Source organism: Cephus cinctus, unplaced genomic scaffold (genome assembly GCF_000341935.2).
Source record: "Cephus cinctus unplaced genomic scaffold, Ccin1 Ccin1_scaffold0596, whole genome shotgun sequence".
Taxonomy (NCBI): domain Eukaryota; kingdom Metazoa; phylum Arthropoda; class Insecta; order Hymenoptera; family Cephidae; genus Cephus; species Cephus cinctus.
Window position 1 is genome coordinate 272,364 of NW_014333242.1, and position 24,825 is coordinate 297,188.

The 24,825-nt window shown below is 38.9% G+C and overlaps 3 protein-coding genes across 6 annotated transcripts; 1 reads left to right on the plus strand and 2 right to left on the minus strand.

Moving 5' to 3' along the window:
- The first annotated feature begins 202 nt into the window (after positions 1-202).
- On the plus strand, positions 203-22,489 carry LOC107268883 (SCY1-like protein 2). 4 transcript variants are annotated; one of them, XM_025086120.1, is made up of 7 exons: positions 203-494; positions 18,937-19,606; positions 19,673-20,011; positions 20,090-20,392; positions 20,453-20,837; positions 20,917-21,289; positions 21,352-22,489. In XM_025086120.1, the coding sequence occupies exons 2-7, from the start codon at positions 18,944-18,946 to the stop codon at positions 21,890-21,892; spliced, it is 2,604 nt and encodes an 867-aa protein (XP_024941888.1). In that variant the 5' UTR covers positions 203-494; positions 18,937-18,943; the 3' UTR covers positions 21,893-22,489. The 4 variants fall into 4 exon arrangements, with proteins under 4 accessions (XP_024941888.1, XP_015597586.1, XP_024941889.1 ...); XM_015742100.2 differs by lacking the exon at positions 203-494 and adding an exon at positions 2,154-2,324; XM_025086121.1 differs by lacking the exon at positions 203-494 and adding an exon at positions 18,293-18,500.
- Positions 13,449-22,905, minus strand: LOC107268828 (protein ERGIC-53). The gene is made up of 10 exons (XM_025086216.1): positions 22,853-22,905; positions 22,646-22,748; positions 17,420-17,759; positions 16,687-16,743; positions 16,221-16,491; positions 16,045-16,144; positions 15,840-15,951; positions 15,406-15,774; positions 14,926-15,328; positions 13,449-14,833 (listed from the first exon to the last, which is right to left on the minus strand). The coding sequence occupies exons 1-10, from the start codon at positions 22,903-22,905 to the stop codon at positions 14,797-14,799; spliced, it is 1,845 nt and encodes a 614-aa protein (XP_024941984.1). The 3' UTR covers positions 13,449-14,796.
- Positions 22,846-24,791, minus strand: LOC107268886. Its single transcript, XM_015742103.2, has 4 exons — positions 24,409-24,791; positions 24,132-24,270; positions 23,085-24,046; positions 22,846-23,007 (listed from the first exon to the last, which is right to left on the minus strand). The coding sequence occupies exons 1-4, from the start codon at positions 24,526-24,528 to the stop codon at positions 22,990-22,992; spliced, it is 1,239 nt and encodes a 412-aa protein (XP_015597589.1). The 5' UTR covers positions 24,529-24,791; the 3' UTR covers positions 22,846-22,989.
- Between the last annotated feature and the right edge of the window lie 34 nt (positions 24,792-24,825).

The following is a 24,825-nucleotide window of genomic DNA, read 5'->3' on the forward strand; positions in this document are numbered from 1 at the left end:
TATATTACGCACAGTAAAAAATTCATTTTTCATTTTCAGATAAAATGTGTGCTACCAGAAGTAATATTTCCTTGATACAACAAATCATTTATACTAGGGCTTTCTGTTATCAGATACTATATCTTTTAATGTTGGATCAGAAGAAGAGATTCAGAACAAGTAAAAAGAAGAGAAATACAAAATATTTATTCTTATCTATGTCCACAGTGATAACGAAAATTAATAACTGAACAAGACATTTCGCTGTGAGACTATGTTAAGTAGAAAACCAGCTAAGTTTTAAAGCACTGCACTTGTTATTGCGAAAGCACTGGTGTAATGTTGTGTTCCATAAAAACAGTGGTTTGGTCCGTGCGTGCGTGTTATGTGTGGGCAATTCGAGTGAGGCGACTATACTAAACGTCCATACTAAAATGGGACATACGAAAACCCACTCGCTCGTTTGAATTCATTTGTACGTGGTGAACGATAAATGGCGCATTACTTCATGATAGGCAAGTACGAAAGATAGAATCCAATAGTGATGAGAAAACGGTAAAGAAATTGAGTTTAAGTTTAGAGAAACAATTCTCAAGTCACAAGGCTGCTCTTTGGATTAGCGCCAGATATCCTATTTAATCCGGTTTCGAGTTCGGAGTATATAGGTTACATGGATATGAGACAGGTATCGTGGTGTAGATTTTTGTTACGATATTCATAAGAAAAAACCTGTTTTCATCGAAAACTTTCAAAATTTTCATACAACGCAGACAGGTCTCTGCTTTATCGGCAATTATATTTTCTCTTATTACCGCTAGATGGATGCAGGTGCTAGAACCTTTTTTTCGTTCCCTGATATTTTCGTGCAGTTACCACCACGGAATTGAGATTTACTTATTTAAGGAATGATCGGTAGCGAGGCGGTAGGAAAATAGTGAGTGAAATATATTCTCGTGATTATGCTGCTCGATTGGAAATGACGTCGCGACGCTCACGCACGTGTGCGATTGTAAAGATGCGACGACAAAGAAGCCGGAACGCCGCGTGTACGAGGAATAAAATTTCCGTGGAAAATTAATGGGGAAAGTTCGAGGGCGCTTGTCTCTCTCTACGTCGACAGATATAAGGGTGCGAGTCCACCCAGTGGATGATACTCGCCGATGAAAGTAGGAGGATAGTATTTGCTACTATACTAGTAGACAATAGAAATAGAGTCTTTTCACAGTGTGTTTGTGCGCGTTCGCTGAGGAACTGAAATCGTAGAGGATAAGATAGAGGTTAGTTTCTGTATTTATTGCTACAGTTGGGGATGGCGGGATAGTATCTCTCCATTTTCCACCCCCACGACGAGGAAAATGAGTTGATTTTTATCTGCCATGGCAATTTCGCTGACAAACGTTACATCCGAAACGTGCCAATATAGGATCCTTGATATTCTATGCGAAAGTTATACCGCTCTTAGGAATGTTTTTCTTTCGAAAATAAAAAAATATGGCGTAATTCTTTCTTACGGCTCTGTTAATTTTTTCAGAGTGTCTATAAGGAAAGTGGTAACAGTAATTTTGAAGATAATTAACAGCACGATTGTTGAAATACAAAGATACAAACGAAATTCCGACGTAATGAAAGCATACAAAGTTTCGTAAAATTTCAAAAACCCGGATCATCCCTCAAATACAATTTTGGTACCACCCACCTCCAGGCTAGAATTAAATGTTAAAGTTCAGAGGTAAGGAAATTTCTTGTTTTCGCATAAATTCCTACGGGAAACTGTACTTGACCCAGCAGCCATTTCCGAAAATTGTCTAGCGAGGATTGGAGAGGATATTTTTTTGTTCACGGGTGGATAATCCAAGAAAACATTCCCAAGAGTTTCTTGACGTTTCCGTCCAAACGGTCAGTCCGAAAATAGCGCGAGAAGAAATAGCGGGAAACGACTTGTCTGGGGATGAGAACCAAGAGGAATATACGAGGAGCTGCAAGGGGTGAGTTTGGGTGGGTTGATGGTTGCGACAAGAGAACGAGTTTTATGGGGGGCCAAGGGTGGTACTACGGTATATACAGAAGCCACCACGAATAGAGAAGCGGCTCCCCAGAAGTAGTAGCCATAAAAAAGCTAGACGCCCGTACGTATACTAACGGGGGATATGTTTTGCCAAAAGCTGGAAGCGTCGCGACGGCGCCAGGGGGTCTGGAGCCGGCGTTCCACGTCGGCCTTGTCAATTCGGCAAGTTTCATCCCCCAGGAGCAGCCATCCAGAGGGATGGTAAATTCGAGCAAGAAAACTCCTCAGTCCCTATCTACATCATCCTCCAGCACGTGAACCACTAGGGGGTTTTTAAGGCGTATGTATCCACTTTCAAAATTTGAACAAAAATTTACTTTTTTCTTTCTTCAAAATTCACCCTTCATAGTTGAATAACGAATAGCCACAGGGTATTCACATGGTATACGAAAAATGATATAAGGGTAAGATAAAATACTCAAGAGAAAGATAAATGTAGGAATTCAGATTGGGGATGGCTATACTCTGTCTATATTCTTCCTCTATGATTTATGGGGTTGCCGTGACGTCATTGCCATATAGAACAGATAACAGGGCGAATAAATTCATTTTCCTGAGAGGTTTTCCTCGTTTCGCGATGAAGCCTCATTGGCGAGCCAACGAATTTTCCTAAGGGTATATTTCTCCAAACAATTACAATTTTCTTCATAAACGTGCCCTCCCCACGCACATTACACCCTTACGTAAGTGGAAGTGAGTGTCAATGCACAATATTGCACAACCGTGAGCCATTGCCAATATTACCATTCGTCAGACATTTATACTGCACTTAATTCATATTCAGATGTTTCTACCTCATATAGTTTATGATTCATCCCCCCAGTGAAGGGTGACTACAGAATAAGAATAGACATTACACCCCTAACCTCCACTGGACCCCCCCGAGGTCTGAGTCGAACGGTAAAATGCATTTCATCATGATTTGTCAGTTTTCCAAAATTTTCACAAAAAAAAAAGACTCGGGGGTGAGTAGAGCTGAAACAAAGAGTTGAATAAAGATGGCCGACCGCCATTGACAATATGGATGAGGGGTTGCAATCTCAGCCGTAAGAGAAAATAGTCAATGATTTTTCTCTTCAAGGCTGACATCCGGAACAGTAGCCACGCGTCCCTACAAATGGCTGACTTCCGGCTGACTTTCTGCACGCACCCCCAAAGCATATCGAGGAGTAGCTACGCTGCAGTGGCCGTACGTCCAAGGGGATGAAGGCAGAAAACAGAAGAATTCTATCATCTGACAAATGATACGACCCCTGATTTTTCGAATGGCGGATATGACGACGCAGAGAATATCTCTTTGGTACCACCATCCAAGGGGTGCTTTGCCTTTTCTCTTCTGTAAACAACAATTCTCTACCATATACCAAGTGGATATTCGCGCTCCAGTGAATTTTCAGATTCCTCGGAATCATCGATTAAGGATATTCTACCCCTCTACGACAAAGAGGGGTGAACTCTGAGCTTCCACGGTTATCCCTATAAAAATCGCAAGCGGAACCGGATGCCGGATGTCGAGACTGAAACCGGGAACGCGATGCTGCGTAACGACGGGAGAGAATACAATTTCTCTCTCTCTCTCTCTCTCTCTCTCTCTCTCTCTCTCTCTCTCTCTCTCTCTCTCTCTTCCCTTCCAGAAAGCAAGAGCAAAACTTTCTGGCACTGCAGTGAAAAAAAGCAAAAATAAAAAGAAAAAAAGACACTGCAGCAAGATACAGCTATCAAAAAACCTGAAAAATAATTCATGAGATCCGTCAAAAGAATTTTCAAAATTTCACATAATCATCGTCTAACCCCACTATGATCGCCTCACTTTAAAAAAAATTTAAACAACCCATCAGGGTTGCTACCCCGTACGATGTCAGTTCACATCACCACCATGGATAACACAAAAGACACTCAACACTTGTATTTCATTCAAGGGAGCCCGTGGGCTCGATAAAGTAATTAACGCCACCCCTGGACTTAAAAAACAACCCCGTTAATTTGCCCCCGGTAATTTCGAAACACCCATAATAACAATAGCAGTTACACCCCAACCCCTTAAAAAAAGAATCTCCAATTGCAACTCAACCCCGGTTATAGATCAGCCATGCATATATGCAGTGTAGCCATAAAATATTCTTTAACACGTCCCGGGGGATGATTTGGCCGAACGTAAATGATATTCAGGGGTTGTTAACTGCGCCTACAGGATAACTCAAAATAGGACATTTAAAGCTAACTGAACATTTGGCCGTGATACACATTAGTCGTGCTAGACTGATCACTATTGTATGTATGTACAGTGGTATGTCACTGCAGCGGGGTAAGTGGGAGGGGAACGGCACTTACATGCGTGTAGACTTAAGTAATGAAATACGGCCAAGGGTTGCCATAAGTGTGAATATTAAATTACGCAATAGCAAATACTATAGGCAATAACTGCACTGCAGCCATACTGCGGGTTACAATTCAAAATATGAACAATCATAATAATCATAATAGATACATACATGCATATATACTGTATATATATATATATATATATATATATATATATATATATATAAATTTGTCAAAGGGCTATTTCCAGGACCTATGCCACTCATAACGGTAAGCCGATGTATTTTTTTATAAAAAAAAAAATAAACCTTGAGACATGTGGCATTGGAGTTCTAACCTAATCTAACCTAACGAAACCATTTCTTAGCTCATTATAACTTCGAGTGTATACGAAGTATAAGTTACGCATCAAAATACTTCCAGACCCGTCCTGGAAAACATCAAGTGTCCTCATAGCATACTCAAGACAAAAAGTCCTGGAAACCAACTTTTGACAAATTTATATGTACATTTATGTATACCTATATATACACCCACACATGATACCATCCCTTAGAAACGTGTTGCGGGCATTAAAATCTCTCTCGTTAAAGGTAGGTCCGTCAGTTTTCATATCCATATACCAAGTTCCTATATAAGGGTAGATTAGACCACACCCTTATCATAAGTGTTATTATAACATTACGATGGCCCAAAGATATGTGTGCGAGAGAGACGTCGTATAAGACAGTTTCGATAAATTATATTTGGCGTTCCTCCGCGTCGCGACGCCTTGTCAGATAACAACAATGATAACAGTACTAAGCTGCATGAACCCGTCCACGTGGATCAAGGGTGGGGGGAGGTGATTTCTTCGAGTAAATTCCGGAAATTCAATCAACCCCATTAGAGCGTCGTGTATTACCAAGGATTGCAATTTGTAAAATATATAGCGTCGTTGAACAATCCTCTGCCCATAAATAAGGACGCCGAGCGTCGTCTGACGTAAACTGACCGCTATAAACCAAGTACTTGTGAAACCGTCGAAAAGCCGATCTTATACCATTGGCAATGGCGCGTGCACGTGTACGCAGTGTATATGCACATCTAAGGGGATTGCAGGGAGATATTTACTATGTCGTATATATACCAAGTACACCCCAAGGGGGTTGTCACTGTGCAGTGAGTGGTGAGTAGCAACCAGTGAACAGTGAACAACCCCCTGTCAACCCTCTGGGACAGATTACCACCTAAGTGCCGAGCTCTTAAGTGGTCACTTAATTTTTTCTTATTCTTTTCTTTTTATTCTCTCTACCCCCCCCCCTCTCTCACCCTCTCTTTCTCTCTTCAAACAATTTTCTTCCTCTTTTTGTCTTTTTTTTTTCTTTCTTATGAACGTTTTAGACGATACTTTGATTTGATCGTCCATTACTGAAGTCCATGCAGGTACAGTGCAAGAGTGGGTAATAAATTGCAACATGTATATACATATATATATATATATAGTGTGACGTCAAAATTGCTGGCCGTCACTTTTAAAATGCACTGTACGACAACAAGATTTATTGCTTGCGTACAGGCACTTTTTGGATGAAATCCAAAATGGCGTAACGAAAGTCGTATTCCGGTTGAGGAGACAGCTATTAATAATAATTAAATGTAAATTTTGCCTGGGACGTCACGTGACGCAACCCCTTTCAACCAAGCAAGAAAGATCGCTGATCTACACCCCTGTGGAGATTATAAATGTCCCACGGTGTTGTCTTTCTTAGCAACTACCACCCCCCACGCCCGTAAGCCAAAAACTCAAGGAACCCTCTTTTGTTCGCGGTGGAAGAACCCTGACACGTTCCTTGTTAAGGGATACTTTCTATCCCGTAGGGGTGGTTTTGTTTCTATATATATATATATTTTTTTGTCTTGTAGATCATTCCATCCACGTCTGTAGTCGAAACAGGGGATGATGCATCGGTACCTATACTGGATGCTTGTGAACGATTTTCCCGAGTCATCGTCATTTTTCATAGGGGGTTGGTTCTTAAGATCTCGAAAATTTTCGAACCACTGTCGTCCGTTGGTGTCCATGCGAAAATAAAGAGAGTGGACTGAATTTTTATTGTGTCAGATAAGTGATATTGCAACCCTTACCGTGAAGAGATACCGCTGACGATTTAGGGGTTGCTCTCTTCGGTCGTCTAATTTTATTTATAAGCATAGCCGTGCGCAGGGGTTTCTACCCTTGTAAATATGACTTCCAATACGGATGGTAACAACCCCCTAAACCTCTGTCAATCGTATCGATACATACAGTAAGCGTGGGCCGAACAAATCGCTCGTGGAATTACCATCCCCCGACAACCCCTAAATCATTCTCTCTTTGTAACTATATCGACAGCCTCGTGCACTCGCATAAACTTCGTATACGCGGATGATATATAAATCTATTAAAGTATATACGAGCGTATACAGGGTGGATAAAATATATTTTGATTTGTCATAGGACCTTCAGGGGATGCTCGCACTATCGCTGATTGGATATGCCTTTGAAGGAGCCTATACAATTTTCACCCGAGCATCCCCAATCCAGTCAGACGGATTCACCCTTAATTTTACCTATACCGAGAGCCTCCCTTGGATTTTGCGATTGCGGCGAAAAAAACTTCATTTTTTCCACAATCCAAACCATCCCTTACGACTCTTATGGCTGTTCGATGAGATACAACGTATAGAGTCTCCCCCCGAAACCCGCTCACGTTGAACAAAGATTCGGTTAACCCATACAGAATTTCATCCCCGTGTTTGCATAGCAAAGTGCTACTAATTTTTCTATAAATTGTTATTCCAGAAGGGGTGGCGTCATCCCCTCCATCGTGAAAAGCTCTCGGAGTAGAACGGTCCATTTCGTTAGGTAAACAATAATATTGTTACTTGCATGTAAGGCCGAGTATGAGATAAGGGTAGGGAAAGAATTAATATGTAAAAAAAAAGAAGCGTATATCCGGTGGTACCAATAGGTAATAATCGAAACAGTCTTTTTTTCTCTTTGATATAAGGTTCATGCTTTTTCAGAGTTAATTCGCCGCGTATCGAAAATATCTCGAAAGTTTCGTTGTCTTTTTTCCCCGATGCCCATTGGTCGTCGCTACCGTCGTTCGATGCGTGTGAAGTTGCCGCTTGACCTGGGTGTCAACGGCATACAGTTGAACCCCATTTGCATCATTAGCGCATATACGCGCGCATTTTGCCCGGCCATTATCACTCTCCACTTTTCTGTGTGATTCAAATGGCTTAATTTGACCAAAAACAGATTGCGGCTACTTTTTGAAGCATAACGCGACAATGTGGAGGTTTTTTATATATAAAAATCCAGACAGTTCTGAAGGTTTTTAGAAATTTGCATTTTTTAGGAATTGCAGTGCATCATCAAAAATTTGTATTTTGCCCATAACTGGATAATGGTAGTTTTTTCTTTTTTCATAAAAATCTGCATAATTCTAGGAAATGTTAACTATTTCCAATAATCCCTCTAGGGCCGATTTTACCAAAGTTAATCGAGGTTTAACCGTCGAGACTAGCCAATGAGATTCAGAGTATTAGAGAACACAGGTATCCGACTGGCTGGTCTCGTAAGTTAAACCTCAGTTAATTTTCGTGAAACTGAGCCTTATTGTAAGATCCATATCGGAGTTAATTAACTGCATATCGATAACATCTCGAAATTCTGTCACCCGTTTTTCTGCGATGCCGATTGGTCCTTGCTATCGTCATTCGCTTAGTGTAATTTGCTGGTTGACGTGCGAGTTCAGGGCATGCAGTCAATTAGACAGATTGCCGTTACTTTAGAAATTTAAAGATACGAAATAATTGTTTAATCCTTTATAAATTTCTGGTTCCGCGCATGCGCAATAGGCCTCTTTAGTCAATATTATACAATCCATTTATTGCCAAAAGCATCGAAGTGTCTTGACAATTTTAATAACTCATGGCCATCATAGCGCTACGCCGGGTAGTTCTGCCCTGGCAGTAAAACACTTTACAGCTACGCCGAATAAAAGGAAAGAAGAATGATAGGGGAGGAGGGCAGGGAATGAAAAATAAAACATAAAAAAATATAGACGTAGAGTTTCAACAATTTCAACTACGTATGACTCCAGATCAATATGAGATGAACTCTGATTGGCTGATTGCCTCGCCAATGAACGTTGTTTAGCAGCAGGGGATGATTTTCGCGGATTCTGCGCCCCTACGCGAAGCATTCTCATTGGACGGATAGCGTAAACTGGGTTGGACTATGGGTATGCGTCTTGCTGAGAGATATCATTTTGGAAATGGAGGAATTCAGAATGGAAGGGCTTGTGAGATAGGATAGGGGATGATGAAGAATGATAAATAAATATCGCATATATGCGATAAAAAGTTAGGAAGATATTGGAAAAAATCGAATACGGCCAGTTCGTCGCTGTGTAGTAAAATCGCGGATTAGGCAATTTCAGTTTTTCTCTACGTCTATTCAATATTCAAATTAAACTTACCACCTGAACATAGTTTTACCATAAGAATCATATATGCGCGCCAATTTCAAGCGATACGTTTAACTTGGACAACCCGGTAGGACATACTTGTTGTCAATACCTATAGTCTGTCTACGAGATGCCATCTTCATATGACTACTAACACATTAAGAGCCAACTGACACCGCAACCTGGACCCATTCTACAATGCAACGAAATAAGTATTTAAGTATTTTTCAAATCATTTTAAAATCCATCACTGGTATCTGAATGAAATCATCCTGTTTTTGGAATTACGCGCGTTTTCTTGGTAAAAAAAAAGCTAAATATTAATTGTGATTTTTTAATAGTATATTGTGTGACAGGGGATGAAACAAGACGATTTCAGACTAGAGTGAAGTTGGCTGCCCGAGCCGTAGATGAGGGCTGACATCGTCCAAAGTCTGAAATCGTGTTTTATCCCGTGTCACACACTATATTTTTAATAGTTACCTGCATCGAAACCAAGCTTCAGCGTGAGCAGCCAGTCAGAAACAAAAATTTAAGGTTAAGGGAGCGAGGAACTGTTAGCGCATGCGTAAATTGTGATGATTGCACGGTTAGAACTGTCACTTATGAAAATCAAAGAAGTAAACTGAAGTGACAAACAAATTACAAAGAAATAGAGCTGAAATAACCATTCAGTGTGACTGACAGCGAGCCGAGGGCAGAAACACAATTGTATTTACCCGCTGATTTAAAGAATTCGCAAATTACGCACCCGCCAATAGTCGTCCGTGGCAACGGTCTGAAGTTAGCTCGTTTCGACTGGCTGTAGAGACATTGAAACTTGAAATTTCTTGCACGTGTCATGAAAAATATTTGTCCTGCACGTTATTGGGTTATAACTTCAACATATAGTTTTTCAAATAAAAGTAATTCATGCATTTAAGAGTTAGCGCGTTAAAACTTTCTTGACCGTTTATTTTGAGCCAATACTATCTCATGCCGCCGAAACCTATATTGCTGTCAGGCCTAAAATCTCCATAAACAAATGTAAGTGCAAACACGAGTATACTCGTGACCTGTCAGTAAAGTGTTAAGATAGATAAGTGAATCCTCGAATCTTTTACTGATGGAACGACTGTACAGGTTAATCCGTGCGTTAGAAATTTTTAACAGCGACATATAAATAGATAATGCACCTTTGCGTTTGTGTATCTGCTTGTAAAAAATTATCTTTCTCCAATTGCAAAGCCACCCTATATAATTTCATCACGCACTACGCAATCGACACGAAAGGCCATTCTACAATGCAATATAATAACACGTAACACGGAAGAAATAAGCAATAAGATTTTCAATTGTATATTTACCTATTTCCATTGGATCCTCCAATCAAGAAGGAGAAAATCGTTTTTAAAACCGAGCGTTTACTAAGTCTCTACGACTTTGGTGACGTCTTGGACATAGCAACGATACGGAAGCGGAGTATCGTTGCTATGTATTTTTAACGTAAGCCATTACAGATTACAGAACGGGACATGCTCGATGCTACTCATCACGTTTCGTGCTCCGTGAAATACGTAATATTTCGCCAATATTTCCATGCGTGAAATGTCATTACCTGTCACTTGTCATTAACCAACTCTATAAACGAGGTCATTATCAATATCGTTAGAGAAATCATATTTCTCTACGGTAAAAGTCATCGTGACTTTAAAAATAAAGTAATAATTTACCCTAGCAACCGTTTCCGTATCGTTGCTATGTCCAAGACGTCACCAAAATCGTAGAGACTTAGTAAACGCTCGGTTTTAAAAACGATTTTCTCCTTCTTGATTGGAGGATCCAATGGAAATAGGTAAATATACAATTGAAAATCTTATTGCTTATTTCTTCCGTGTTACGTGTTATTATATTGCATTGTAGAATGGCCTTTCGTGTCGATTGCGTAGTGCGTGATGACTGAATGTCTTATTGCTTATTTCTTCCGTGTTACGTGTTCCGTTGCATTGTAGAATGGCATGAAGAGACAAGTGCCTGGGACCCCGTTATGTCCATTTGGGATGATGCCGAATCGTTTTAACTGCTCGACAAGGAATCAATGACTAGCGTAGTATTAACGAGGTTAGCTAAAGATATTATAAAATATATTATAAAATATAAAGATATTTATATTTTATAAATATTATAAAGATATAAAACGCCCAACATCGTTGTGTCTTTAAATATTAAATGTATTGGATAGAGAAACAACGATGTTGCAAACGTTGCGAACGATAAGTGGAACGCACTCTAAGTGAATCCAGCGCGCAGACAGTAATGCAAGTCCAAAAAATTGGCGCGTGTTTCGAACAACTGACATAACCAAGAAAAGTATGTTCTACGAGTGTAACTAGAAAGTCTGTCAGCTGCCAGCGTGCTAGAAAACGTACAAAATTTGCATAAAAAATTAGAGCCAGATGATTAACAAATAGATAAGACTCTGATATCTGTCAAATAATAAATGCCAGCGTCATCCTATGATCCGACAATACGAGTGTACTTATTCAAGTGGATATTGAACCCTAACGGGACTCGTGGATACGGCACAGCCATCCTTCCTGTCTGAATTAGCATTTCATTAGAGGGGATGATCAGTAGCTCTTTCGCGTCATTAACTCGTGATTGCGATGAGTTTCGAAGCAGTCCGGTCCTATTATGTGAGAGAAAGAAGGAGAAAAATAGATATAAAGAACGAGAGAATAAAGGATGCAGATACTCGTAGAGAAACGTACACCGATTTGACTCTTTCATAAATCTCAATTTTAGCCCCAAGCACTCAGCAGTTCTGGGGATCCTGTTTGCCATATACCTCCTATGTACAGTTGCAGGATTTATGTTCCTTGCAGCAGAAAGGGAGGGGAGAAGTCATCCTCCAAGATTTAGTGGATCGAGAGGGAATCGTTTCTCCACTTAGGCGCTGGAGTATAATGACACGTACGAAACCATCCGTCTGTGAGGTTAGGAATCAGTTTTGACAGTCATGGAGTACTTTTGAGCATGAGTATTTCCATAATCAGTAGATTTAAAGGTCAGAGAAATTCTTTAATAACATCGTAAACCATTGATATTGAGATAATAAGGAAGAACTGGATCCTTGGAGATTTTCTTGAATTTTGTATATTTACCGGGAGTACGAGAGAGAGGAGCTTATGCGCGTGTTAATTATAAGAAAAATAAAAAGAGAAAAGAACAAAATTTCATATTCCACAGAATTAAGCAAAGTGAATTATGTGTGGTAATGTGGACCAAATAAGGATCATGGGATACTAGAAAAACGACCAGTCAGTAAACTATGTTCACTTTATAATGATTGACAGAAAACAAAAGCTGGCCAATAAATATGATACAGTTATTACAATCCGTATCGTACAGTATAGACGCCACTATTTAAGATGTATTTACCTATACATATAAACATATGTCCGTAGTGGGTAGACATTGTGTGAGCAAAACTGGCTTTCGCCATGTCCAAGACTTCTATCTGAACGTCCCCCGCTGCTCTCACCTGCCCTTTTTTCAAAACCGACCCTGCCCTCCCACCACTGACCAATCACAAAAGCTTCATAGATGCACCTTTTATATACTGTTTACCTTCGGTTGATTCTTGAATGCTTCTAAACTGATCTATACTCTAACACACGCTTATATAGACAGAACAAAAGACAGACCTACTCACGTTATCAGAATGACGGGTATGTGTATTCTTTTCCAAAAATAATACGTTGCTGGTATGATTTTGAATAACTGTGATATTTGAATTAATCAATAGGTAGACGTGGTAGGGTATTTTTTTGCATTTGGAATTTTGGAAAAAAAGTCAACATTTTTACTGCATCTCATTATATTAATTCACTGAGAACAATAATCAGCCCCGAAGGAGTTATGGATGAAGAGGGTCAGCCCTCGTGTATTCTGTGTCTGAAAGGAACTAACTATATGGTATTTCAACCCCTTGTAAAACTTCTATGCTGGTTTTAGTCGTGGTTCCAACATATCTCCCGTACCCATCTGTGCCCACTCTGGCACATGTCCCCCATTGGGGATGCAGCCATAAGGAAAGGAACAAAGGATATGTGCCCACTAGCCGTCAGATACAAAGTTCCATGAGGTCCAATAAGTTTTTCTCTTTGCTAATATCTCCTCGGTGCATTCAGATACCTGTAGATTAGAGGTCAACGATGTCGAAGGGAAAGTCGGTAATGAATTTGAATAAATGGAAAAAAGAGATATTGAAAGTAGAAAAGAAATGCTATATACAGTGGAACTTCGAATCAAATCTTAAGGGAAATGAAATATGCTTGCAGTCATCGTAGTTGCGAATTATCGAGGTTTTTAAATTATAAAGGTGAAGCATTAGAAGATTCATAAGTCCGTATTCACAACTCGCTCTGAAAGTCACTAACAGAATCGCTTGTAGTTAAAAGTCACTAAGAAAAAATTTAAAAGCGCGCTATGAGCACTAAAAGCGAGTTCTGAATACGGGCTATAGTCTTATACAGGTTTTTAACTTATACAAGTTCGAGTTATCAAAGTCCCGCTGTGCATGCTTTTTCTTCGCAAACTCCTTCCTGATTCTCTTTTCCTTTTTTTTTTTTATTTCATTTCTCGTACCTGGTACACATTACAAACATTGATAAACTCTCACATAAATGCGAATAATATGGAATTACTTGTCATGTGTCAGACTTCGCTCATCGCTTATCAAACCCTGAAACATACTTGTTGCTGAGTGAAGAATCATGGAAAAGAAAACGAAAAAAAAAGAGATATAGGTACCAAATTAAATTGGACAAAAATAAGTAACTTATGGAAAACGGAACTTGCCTTTTTACAGTCTAACGTTCTCAAACGAATCTCCATCGTGTTTCACGCCGACAAAGACGCGTGCGATTCTCATTCTTTATTTTTGAGTAACCAGCGCGAATTGAAAATAATAATAATTTGAATAAAGACACTCCTAATATTTATAAATCCCTTATTAACTTCTCTTTCAACGTACAGACCGTATTCACTTTAGTGCCATAATGCCTGTAACGCTATTGACTTTAAGGCAAAGTTACTATTTTGTTCTTAGCGACTCCTTCGATTTTTTTGTCAATAAATTAATACTATTTTTACTGTATACCTTATCTCATAAGAATTTGCATCATCCCTGTCGTCTCATGTGATAATGAACCAATAATGAAAAGACGCGATTTACGCTAAGCGCTATTAAAAAAATAATTGATCAAGGAGAAGAAAAAAGAAGTATATGAAAAGAGACATGCGAGACGCTTGTGTTGATTGATAGTAAAAAATATATATGTATATATCTATATATATATATACTATATGCACAGTATGCTGTACGTGATAACACAAGTAAAGAGAATGATAATATGTATCACTGTTCAATGTCTTTGTTTTCGTCTTTAAGTCAATCTCAGGAGTAAACCCAAAGCAATTAATTATTTGGCAAAGAAGTACAAACAGCAGATGCAATTAAAAATACAAGAAAAGACGAAAGAAGATTCGCAATTTCACAAAGCGCCCCAGGTGATCGCAGATTACGTGGGTCAAAATTGACAATTACATTATACTGTTTTTTTTTCTTCTCACTTTTCCTTGTAATGAAATAAGAAAAAAAAAAATACGCTTCAGACTCATCCACTAGTTCCACAAAGGCACCGTAGACTCTCGTTATCACTGAGTCGCGCGGTAAATACGAAATAGGATTTGATTAAAAGAAAAAAGAATTGGAAGAAAAAGATCGTCGCATGTAAAAAAAGACCAAAAACAGTGTATATAAGTAGATGCGAAGACAAAAGAGAGATGACCAATGTAAATTGATAATAAAGAGTTCATAACAATATGTGCATGTGTGTCTTCTGAAGTGTAACGTTAAACGGTTACTCCTCTTCTGCCTCATGAGTTCTAAAAGAATTTCTTGGCTTGGGCCTCTCTGTTATCTCTGCGAATAAAAAATAAACGAGTATTATAAATAACGTTAACGTATACACTTTAAATTGGGTTGTTATTTCAAGAACGAGACAGTTTACTCACTTGTACATATTATAGCCGAGTAAAATAATCATTTGTATAGCCAGGAAGACGAGGAACATTGTCGTTGTCAGACAATTTCCAGTTGGACAATCGACGGTACCACTGGACAGTTTTGCATTAGTTTGAGCCACGTCACGCTTGATCACATTCAGTCCGTCACGCATCTCAGATATCAGTGACTGATAATCGTATCCCATTGGCTGTACTTGAGCAGTAGGTGCGCGAGCTTGATTATTTAGAATGGTATCAGCCTTGGAATTTACTTCGCCAAGGAATGATTTAATCTCCCTGGCTGTGTTGACGATGATATTTTGATTATTAATGACTGCGTCGACTTCCTGTCTGCGGATGGTATCTATGACTTGGATAGGTTGTCCACCTTGAACACCAGCACCTTGGACACCTGATGATATGATTTTACTTAGGATTGTCTGGATCTTCTTTTCTCTTTATTCGTCAGAAATTTTGAGATACACTTACCGCCTATCTGGAGCTGAGACATGAGACTCAGCGTCCTCTCTTGGCGACCTACCACTTCGTCCAGTCTTCTATTGAGCTCGCGCAACACGTCGAACATTTGACTTTGTCCAGTGAAAATTTGCCTGAGTTCTCTTTGGTTGTCGTTCTCAAACCATTCATTGTACTCTTCTTTTTGTTCTTGCTCCTCAGGATGTTCCCGACGATACTCCTCTTTCTGTTGATCCAGCTTCTTCTGGTAGTCCTGATATTCTTGACTCAGTTTTATTTCCTCTTCCGTGGACACCTTGCGACCGTCTCCGCTCATCTGACCAGGTGGGTGGAGAGAGGTTGTTAGGAAGTGCAGAACATCGTGGTCGTCAGCTAGACCTCCTGTGGATTTTTAAAAAAATGTCAGGCTTTCCTATTCACTGACATTTCACATAATTCGTCTTTACCTGTAGCTGCGGATACTCCAAAGTATGCAGATTTTGGTAGAACTATGTTCTCTACTCGAATACATGGCTCGTAATCGTTTTCATTATTGGTCATACCATTGTGGAATAAAACCTGAATTATAAAATTGAATATATATTTATTATTATTATTATTATTATTATTATTCATAACTATATCAGTATATACATAATAATGAGTATTTACTGTTAATGTGTTCTGATAGTATTCTATTCTTGCACGTGTTGCAAATGGCTTGTTACGAAAATCCCGAAGACATCCGGCGAGTAGTTGTGTGGACCCATCTCTGTTTTATAGACAGAAATTAATGTTTATGCTTTTTCAATTCATCTCTTTTATAGAATAGACTTTAGACTGCTTACTTGCTGTGATCAAAACTCTTTGTGCCATCATTGAGCATTGCCAAGATATAGGGATTATTGTGCTGATTATCATTGTCGAAAGAATCAAAGAAAATTCCAAGACCATTCCATTGGTCCGAGCTACCAAAGACTGTACCATTGTAGGCACCTTTTTCTGTCGTATACCAAAATGCTAGACCATCTGCTCCTATTCTACCACGTCCAGTTACTCGGAAAACAAGATCAACCTCCCACCAATCAAAATTTGTCGGCTGCTTTGTCCAAATCGCTCCTGTTAGTGTAATATAATAACTATTGGTCAAGAAACATACTGAGATTATCTTTGTAGATTGTATTGTATGATGCAATGAAATGTACATGACTTATCAAGTATTGATATTATCTAATATAATTTCAGCCTATGAATATCAAATATTGATTTGAGTTTAATATTTAAATAAAAGCAATAATCTTAATGTTAATTTACCTTTTTGACTTCTAAGCGAAGGAGCTACTCTGACATTCTCAGAACTAGCAATTGCATCTGAAACATAGTAAATTGTGTTCGTGACACACATGAAAATAATAATGTGAATATTAAATATATAAAGTAGCAATTTAACCATGGCACAAAATCAAGGGAACTTTGTAAGTATTCTGCAGAAAGTAATCCATAGAAGGAATAAATAAAGAGCTAAGATTGAAAGGAAGATTGATCAATCGTTGCAAAATGTAAAATACCATAAGAAACTAAATTTCTCCACATTGAAAATTGGAACATGACTACTACATAATAGAAGAGAATATCTGTTTACATCCACAATATAAAATTGATCCCAAACTCCAACTACGTTTCACTTTCCTCCAAATCAGAAGATTCTAATTTTCATTCTGTATTAATATTAAAGTTTCTCCAATACTCCTTACACACTGAGAGTGTCAATGAGTTAGTGCTTGACCTGAAAACAACTTACAGTAATTCTATTGATTATCGATAGTCAAAAAATATTCCATTGCAACAGCCTTCTGACATGTTGCAAACAGTAAAAACATTCCTCCAGGAATACCATACGATCAACAAGATAAAGTATAACACATCCCAAACTATTCCAGACATCAAAAATTCCACAAAAGCATAAGATGCCGGCATAATATGTCAACATACGGAAGAAGTATGTTAAACGTAGCGTCTTGGTTATGTGCAGATTGTTTGTACTCACTTCCTCCGTATTCCCAGAAGGGAACAGTGCCATCCTTTTGCGCGAGATAAGGCGGCTTGAACGAATATTTATATTCGAACTTTCTATGTGGAGATTCCGCGTGAAAAGCCGGGATGACCGTAAAAGCGATTAAAATCGCGAGCCACCTCACCTCAGCAGCCATATTCATTTTGACTGGATAACAGAAAACAGACGGCCCAAGAGACAGAGGATAGACTACGAGGAATTTCCAGCTGGTTTTAAATGATTGGCGCAGATTGGTGCAAGGAGTTACGTTCTCTTGGCCACGATTCGTCTTTCTTGCCTGACGTGTCAATACGGCGGCCATAAGTGCTGGACGTCATCGTGTTTCGAATATCTGCCATTAGAGTTTGCTTATAAGAAATTGGCGGGGAGAGATGTCCAGTGCCTCGCATCGAAATACATTTGAAATCAGAAGGAATTACAACTCTTGAGTTATGTAATGAAACATTAGATAGTATGAGTTCAGAGGTTACAATTTGTATATTCTATAATATATATCTTCAGATAAGTCGATGCATTTAGAGATGGAAATTTAAGAGGCAACATACTTCGAGTTATCGTGAGACCAGGCTCTTAAGTACGCTCTGAAAAGTCTTTTTAATATTCTTCTTCCTTTATTCGTTTTACTCTCCAAATAAGGCCAAATGTCACTTTTTACCTTTTTGTAATTTTGCGTAAATGACATGTTGATCTGACTCTGGAATTCTTATTTACCATGCGAGTGATATGTCAATGAAAATCGTAAATAATAGGATTTTCACACAGTATCTTTCCTAAAGCGAAGTTCAGTACATATTCTGTAAGGTTAGCAATCATGTTGACATTATTTTCGCAGTAATGAATGTAAAACTGAAAGAGCAATAGGACCCGAAAGTTTTCACATTTCTCAAATTAGTATTGAAATTTTCGGGTTATATTATATATATTATATTTTTTTCATGTTTTATTGAGTGACATTAATAATCTGTTGACTATTCATTAGCATATTGATAGTACGTAACTAGTTGGATGTGTATAAAATAAGTATTGACGCCAGCCGATATGCAACCCGCTTTAGGTGATTAGAACATTGCCTATAGTCAGGCGCACATCAGTGCATATTGCCTATTCTCGTCTTCTATTAAAAAATACAATTTTTATGCAACATCAGTCGAATCAAAAATACAGATAAAAATGTATCCTATATTTTTTTACATTTTACATATAAGAATTTAAGCTATAATGGTGTAGAATAATAAAATTGTATTAAAAATTTGTACAAAAGGGATAGTTCATTATTTTTTGAATCGATAGTCACACCTGTTTCCGTGACGATAGCTTACAGACTGTAGTAACTGGCTGAGTTCATCTCAAATTAATGAATCCTATGAAAGCTATGTGTCAAATTAAGTAAACTGGTAGCAATAAACTTTGTATCTTCTGGATAATATGTAAGTGATGCACTTGTGCATTTGTTGGATTGAATAATAACTATTTATTTATTGTATTAACAGTGTCAAGATGGACGTGTTGAACAAACTTAGGAATACTGTGAGCAACACCATAAGTAACACCGTAAACAGTACTGCTTATGGTCTCTCACAGCTCTCCAGTGTTCTCCCAGGAAATCCTGTGACCAGAGAATTTGAAGCAACAGCACACATTGCCAGTGCAGGACCTGGTTTGTTGTGGAAGGTTTACAGTGGTTATAAAAAATCAACGAGACAAGAAGCTGCAATATTTGTTTTTGAGAAGAGACTCCTGGATCGCTGGTCTGGAAAGGCAGAAAGAGAAGCTGTTCTAGAGTCTCTCAGACGTGGTGTGACCCAGTTAACTAAACTACGGCACCCTCAGATATTAATTGTTCAACATCCATTGGAAGAATCCAGAGATAGTCTTGCATTCGCTACTGAGCCAGTTTTTGCAAGCTTGGCTAATGCACTGGGACGTTCTGAGAACGTTCCACAGCCTCCTCCAGCAGCCCTGAGAGATTATAAATTATTAGATGTAGAAATTCGTTATGGATTATTACAGTTGGGAGAGGGATTGGCATTTTTACATGGGGACGTTAAACTTCTCCACAGAAATGTCTGTCCAGAATCCATTGTCATTAATGGACATGGAGCATGGAAAATTTTTGGTTTTGACTTTTGTGCTTTGAATCAAAGCCCTAACGACAAGCAGGTATGTGACATACAAATGAAAATTATCAAAGAATTTCAAAAGGTCTCATTACATTCTTTATCCTAGCCATCCTGGTCATACATTGATTATGATCCTACAATCCCAGCTATCGCACAACCACAGTTAGACTTTCAAGCTCCAGAATGTATTATAGCTGGTAGCAACGGGCCGCCTAGTGATATATTCTCCCTGGGAATGCTAGTTTATACCCTGTACTCTCCAGGGCACAAGCCACTTAATGAATCCCATGGAGATCCATCCAAGTGTCGACGTTTCTTAGGAGATATCAAGACATCACTACCCACTGCGAAGCTATCTCCTATTCCAGAAGCCCTTAGAGACACTGTGAAACTAATGCTTACTAATAACCCAGAACTCAGACCAGATGCTCATCAGTTTATAAAGGTACATAAGTTTTTATGAATCAAAATACTTTCTTGGCTATTCATCAATTTCTAATGCTTTTATTATTATAATTATTAGATAGAGTATTTCACGGACATTGGGGTAAAAACGCTCAACTACCTGGACAAGCTTTTTCAGTGGGACAACTTACAAAAGTCTCAGTTCTATAAGGGTCTGCCTCAGGTTATTAAGCAGCTGCCACACAGAGTAGCCCTGCACAGAGTACTACCAGCACTCTATAAGGAATTTGTGAATGCACCTATGGTTCCCTTTGTATTACCAAGTGTCCTCCAGGTCGCAGAAACGGGAACCATCGAAGAATTCCGCGAACACATTTTGCCGAATTTAAAGCCTGTCCTGGCGCTGGGAGAGCCTCCACAGGTAGCCCATTGTATTTTCATACAATATGAAGACATTAGCTATCTTATCTTAATATTTTAGATAAGTCTGGTCCTGATGCAAAGAGTAGACTTGCTCCTGAAACTTTGTCCTGCTGATGTAATTAAGAGCGACGTTGTCCCCATGCTCACCCGGGCCCTAGATTCCAATTGGGAACAGTTGCAGGAACTGTGTCTAGCAGCGCTGCCTTCGATAGCAACACTCATTGAAGGACCCTCAATGAAAAATGCCATTCTGCCCCGAATTAAAAAACTGTGCATAGGAGGAAAGGGAAGTACAAGTAGTCTAGGAGTACGGGTCAATTGTCTTCTATGTCTTGCAAAGATGCTGGAGAACCTAGATCGATGGCTTGTCCTGGACCAGATACTACCATTCCTACAGGAGATACCACACTCTGGAGAGCCTGCTGTTCTTATGGCGATAATAGGTTTAGAACATTTTTAGATAGTCTCAGAAGGTAGATACATATCAATTAAAAATGTTTAACCATTCTTTTCTTTCCTAAGGAATCTATAAGCTAGTCCTGACTCATAGTAAACTAGGAATGAGCAAAGAGATTATGGCGACCCGAGTCTTGCCGTTCTTATTACCGCTGTGCGTGGAGCAGAGTCTCAGCCCCACACAATTCGAAACCCTCGCTACTTTGGTGGGAGATATGATAACAAAAGTTACATCTGAACACAGAGAAGCTTTAAAACAATTGGATGCAGTTCGCCGTGATGCCCAGCAATTTGATCAAGCTCTTTCCCAGGCGGCAAATCCTGCTGTGGTTAATGAGCTCAATGATGCTTTTGCTGGAATAGAATTGGCACCACCACCTACAAGTTCTTCGAAGCCTCTCAATGGTGGACAAAGTCTTACTCTTCAAGATAAACAAAGGTATCGAAACAACTTCATTTGCAAAAGAATGCAAAAAGACTACTTTTCTATGTACCTTACAGATTGGCTCAGCAACAGGAAGCTAGTCAAAGATTACAGTCTCAGGCGTCACTGGCGCCCAAAAAGGTTTCTCCACCAGCTAAGCCACAGCCAAAGGACCTGACCAATACACTTCTGCAGAATAATCTGAATCAACTGAATCTAAGTCCTAAAACTCCACCTCAGCAGCCGAATTACTCAGTTCTGCAGAGTGCTAATTGGTCACAGAACACACCTACGCAGACTCAGTGGGGTGGTCTAGCTATAACAGCTGGCCCACAGTCTGCGCAGAGTCCTACAGGGGCCTGGAATGCAAATGGGATGAGTTCACCAGGTTGGTCAACAGGGGGCACACTTGGGCCAAATCAAACAATATCGAACTGGAATCAAATTAGACCTCAAAACGTACCAAATCAAAGTTGGAACATGTCTAATAATTCAATGGGTTCGGAATGGAGATCAGATTCTAATACATTAGGAATGTCACAGCCGTTAATGGGACAGTCGAATAATACACAGCAAGTAAATCTATCGACACAGGATATTATGGATTTACTCAGCTAATAGCAGTTGGTTTAATTCATAAAATCAATTTTAAGAGACATTGCTAGGTTTAAAATCTTGGAAGTATGCACTGTACTCCTTGGTAGATCTTAACAAATAACTCGACCCGTACACGAGACAGAATTTTCAATAACAATTAATAATGTAACATAAAATTAGATGAAAGTTAAGTATCAAAAAAATAGAGATCTTGAATCTTTTTTATCTTATATTCCCTCACATTTAAATGTTATTTAAAACGTTAAATATTTTTGGTAAACTCGGATCGTTATAAAAAAATCTCTTTATGTTAATTACTATTATGTCGAGCCTATATTAATCGTACGTGATAATTTTTATTTAGCATGTAACTTACGTTTTATAGAATGTACTAGATTACTGATGGACTTTTCAATAAGAATTGAACACGGCTGATAAGTCTTCATTTTCTCTTTAATTATCTGCTAGGCAGCAGTTCCATGAATTTCATTCGTAACACAGATAGTACGATATGTATGTATCGTTTTACAAAATCGAGTATGAAATTTTTGTATATAAAAACAAGAAGTGATTTCTGCAACTTTGCATGTATAAAATATATAGCGATACCTGAAAATACTGAAAAAGTCTTACATGTTTAAAATTTTAATCCGCCTTACCAGTTACACGCAGGATAGAACGATACGAGACTATTTACAGAAACATTTCATTTCCATAAACCATATTAATACTACAAATTGTGCGTGATCTTATTGGTATGCATCGCCTTGTCACCTTGGCCATTTGGCTTGAAGTGCTCCCAGTGTTGGTGCAAAGATATAGTAAATTCCACCACCAAACTGCACAAATGATGCTGCTCTCAACCAAAATATAAAATCTATAAGATAAAAGTTATATATTTAGTGTTTGCATTGCTTCTGTATTCAGAATCATGTGAATATTACCGTCGACAAAGGAAAATAGAAGTAAACTAAATCCAACAATAGTAGAGAGAGCAGTATGAGCATGATTAGCAGTTTGAGCACCAAGAACATCCCTCAACGCTGATTCCTGTGATACGGTTAATCCACCTATACTAATACCACCCAGGAAGGCACAAACTGTAAGCCAAGTATAGTTCATACTGTAGGCCAAGGCTAGAATAGAAGAAAAGATATATTAATTACGCGAAATACTTGTAAAACGTAGTAAGAAAAATTATGTTCGTACCCACAAGAACAAAACCTCCTAGCCAGCAAGATAAACCAAAATACACACTTCTTTGGTGAGCTGTCTTTAAGTTCCAGTAGGAACCAATAGCAGGTATCAAGGTACCCACACCTAGTACAATAAGAACTATTACTCCATCAGCTAGGGTAGCAGAATTGACACGAACAATAGTCAAAAGTGGAAGGAGCAAACAAATAGATAGTGGTCCAATTTTAAGCCCAGTCCAGGCAAAAACAGCGAACCAAAACGTCACCAACTTCATTGTTCTGAATTCATCGCTCCAGGTAGTACTAACACGAGCAATAGGAGTAACGAACAAACTAACATCATCCTCAGGATCTTCATAGGAAAAAGAGTTACTGCCTGCACCAAACAGTGGTGGAGGTCCTTCAGCAGTTTCTGGTTCCTGTTCCGGTCTCTGTCCTTGTTCTAATGCACGAATACTTGCATCGGTCTGGCCAGCTTCAGTTTCATGCTGAGTTCCTCTAGTAACGTCTGGACTGGTGTCCTTGATCGTGAGTTCATTGTCTTCTTCGCCAAGTAAAAGAGTATAGGGTGCAGCATATTGAAGTGCTGGAGGAGCAAATGTCGCAGCGCCTAGCGCTGTTGGTATAAAGATTATAGCCATAAGAAATAATCCAGTCTGTAAACCAGCTTTTGACAACAGTAGAAAGGCATATCCTGGCGCCAGGATCTGTCCTAGGGCAAAGGCTATGTTCTTCAAAGTCAGCACCAGCCGAAGCCGTGTCCTGAAGTGACGACGTAACATGTTTTCACTTTGAATGATAATAATACTAGCTCCTATACCCATGACAGCTCCTGCACTGAGACGTGCTAAATAAGCTCCCACACCACCAGTTGCCAGGTATCCTGAAGCCAGGACACCTATGGAGAGTAGCATTACTCCTATGAGTGCTACCAGACGAGGCACTGATGCTAGACTGACTATTGTCCTGCTCCAAGGATCTGTATGCAGTAAATATAATCAACAGTTATTCGATAACGAATATAAAATATATGAATAATCTTTATCCTATACAAGAAAATTTACCTGTCAAATTCCAAAATGCATAAAAAAGTATTGGTGTCATGGTAATCTTTCCAGTGTAGAGATCAATATCAGGTTCAATATCACTCTCCAGGTACCCCATGACCACTCCGTACATAGACAAAATACTAGGTACAGTCATCTGAAAAGATAATGACTAGAATTTAATTAATCAGAACCACCCGAAGAAAAACTTTTAAAAATGCAAATAAGACACATTAAGGACTAATTTAGTTTTCCAGGATATACTCTCACGTATTATCTCAGTACCTGACAGTACCTGGATGGTGACGACTCCTAGTAAAATGATCCATGAGTATCCTCCATCCGGTACAGAAGGCCCTAATTCTGGTACTGAGCTGACAACCTCATCCAAACGAAGACGTCTGGACCGTGCCATCTTTCTGGATGATCTCTACTTCCCAAATAGGAAGCGATAATTATTTAATTGATTATTTAATCAAATAAATTTTTTCACACCTCAATCACGTTATTTGTCGCTCTTTCAGAGAAAAAGATATTGTGACATCGCTTAGCACAATCTCACGTTCCACATGCAATGGCTATCCTGATATCTAATCTCTCTTGGGAAGATATGGATCCAATAGCTCAAGATAAGGAGAAATAATATACAGTGCAAGGGGCGGTGAGTGTAATGCTTGTCTGTAACTAGCATTATAATGTTTATAACTGTATT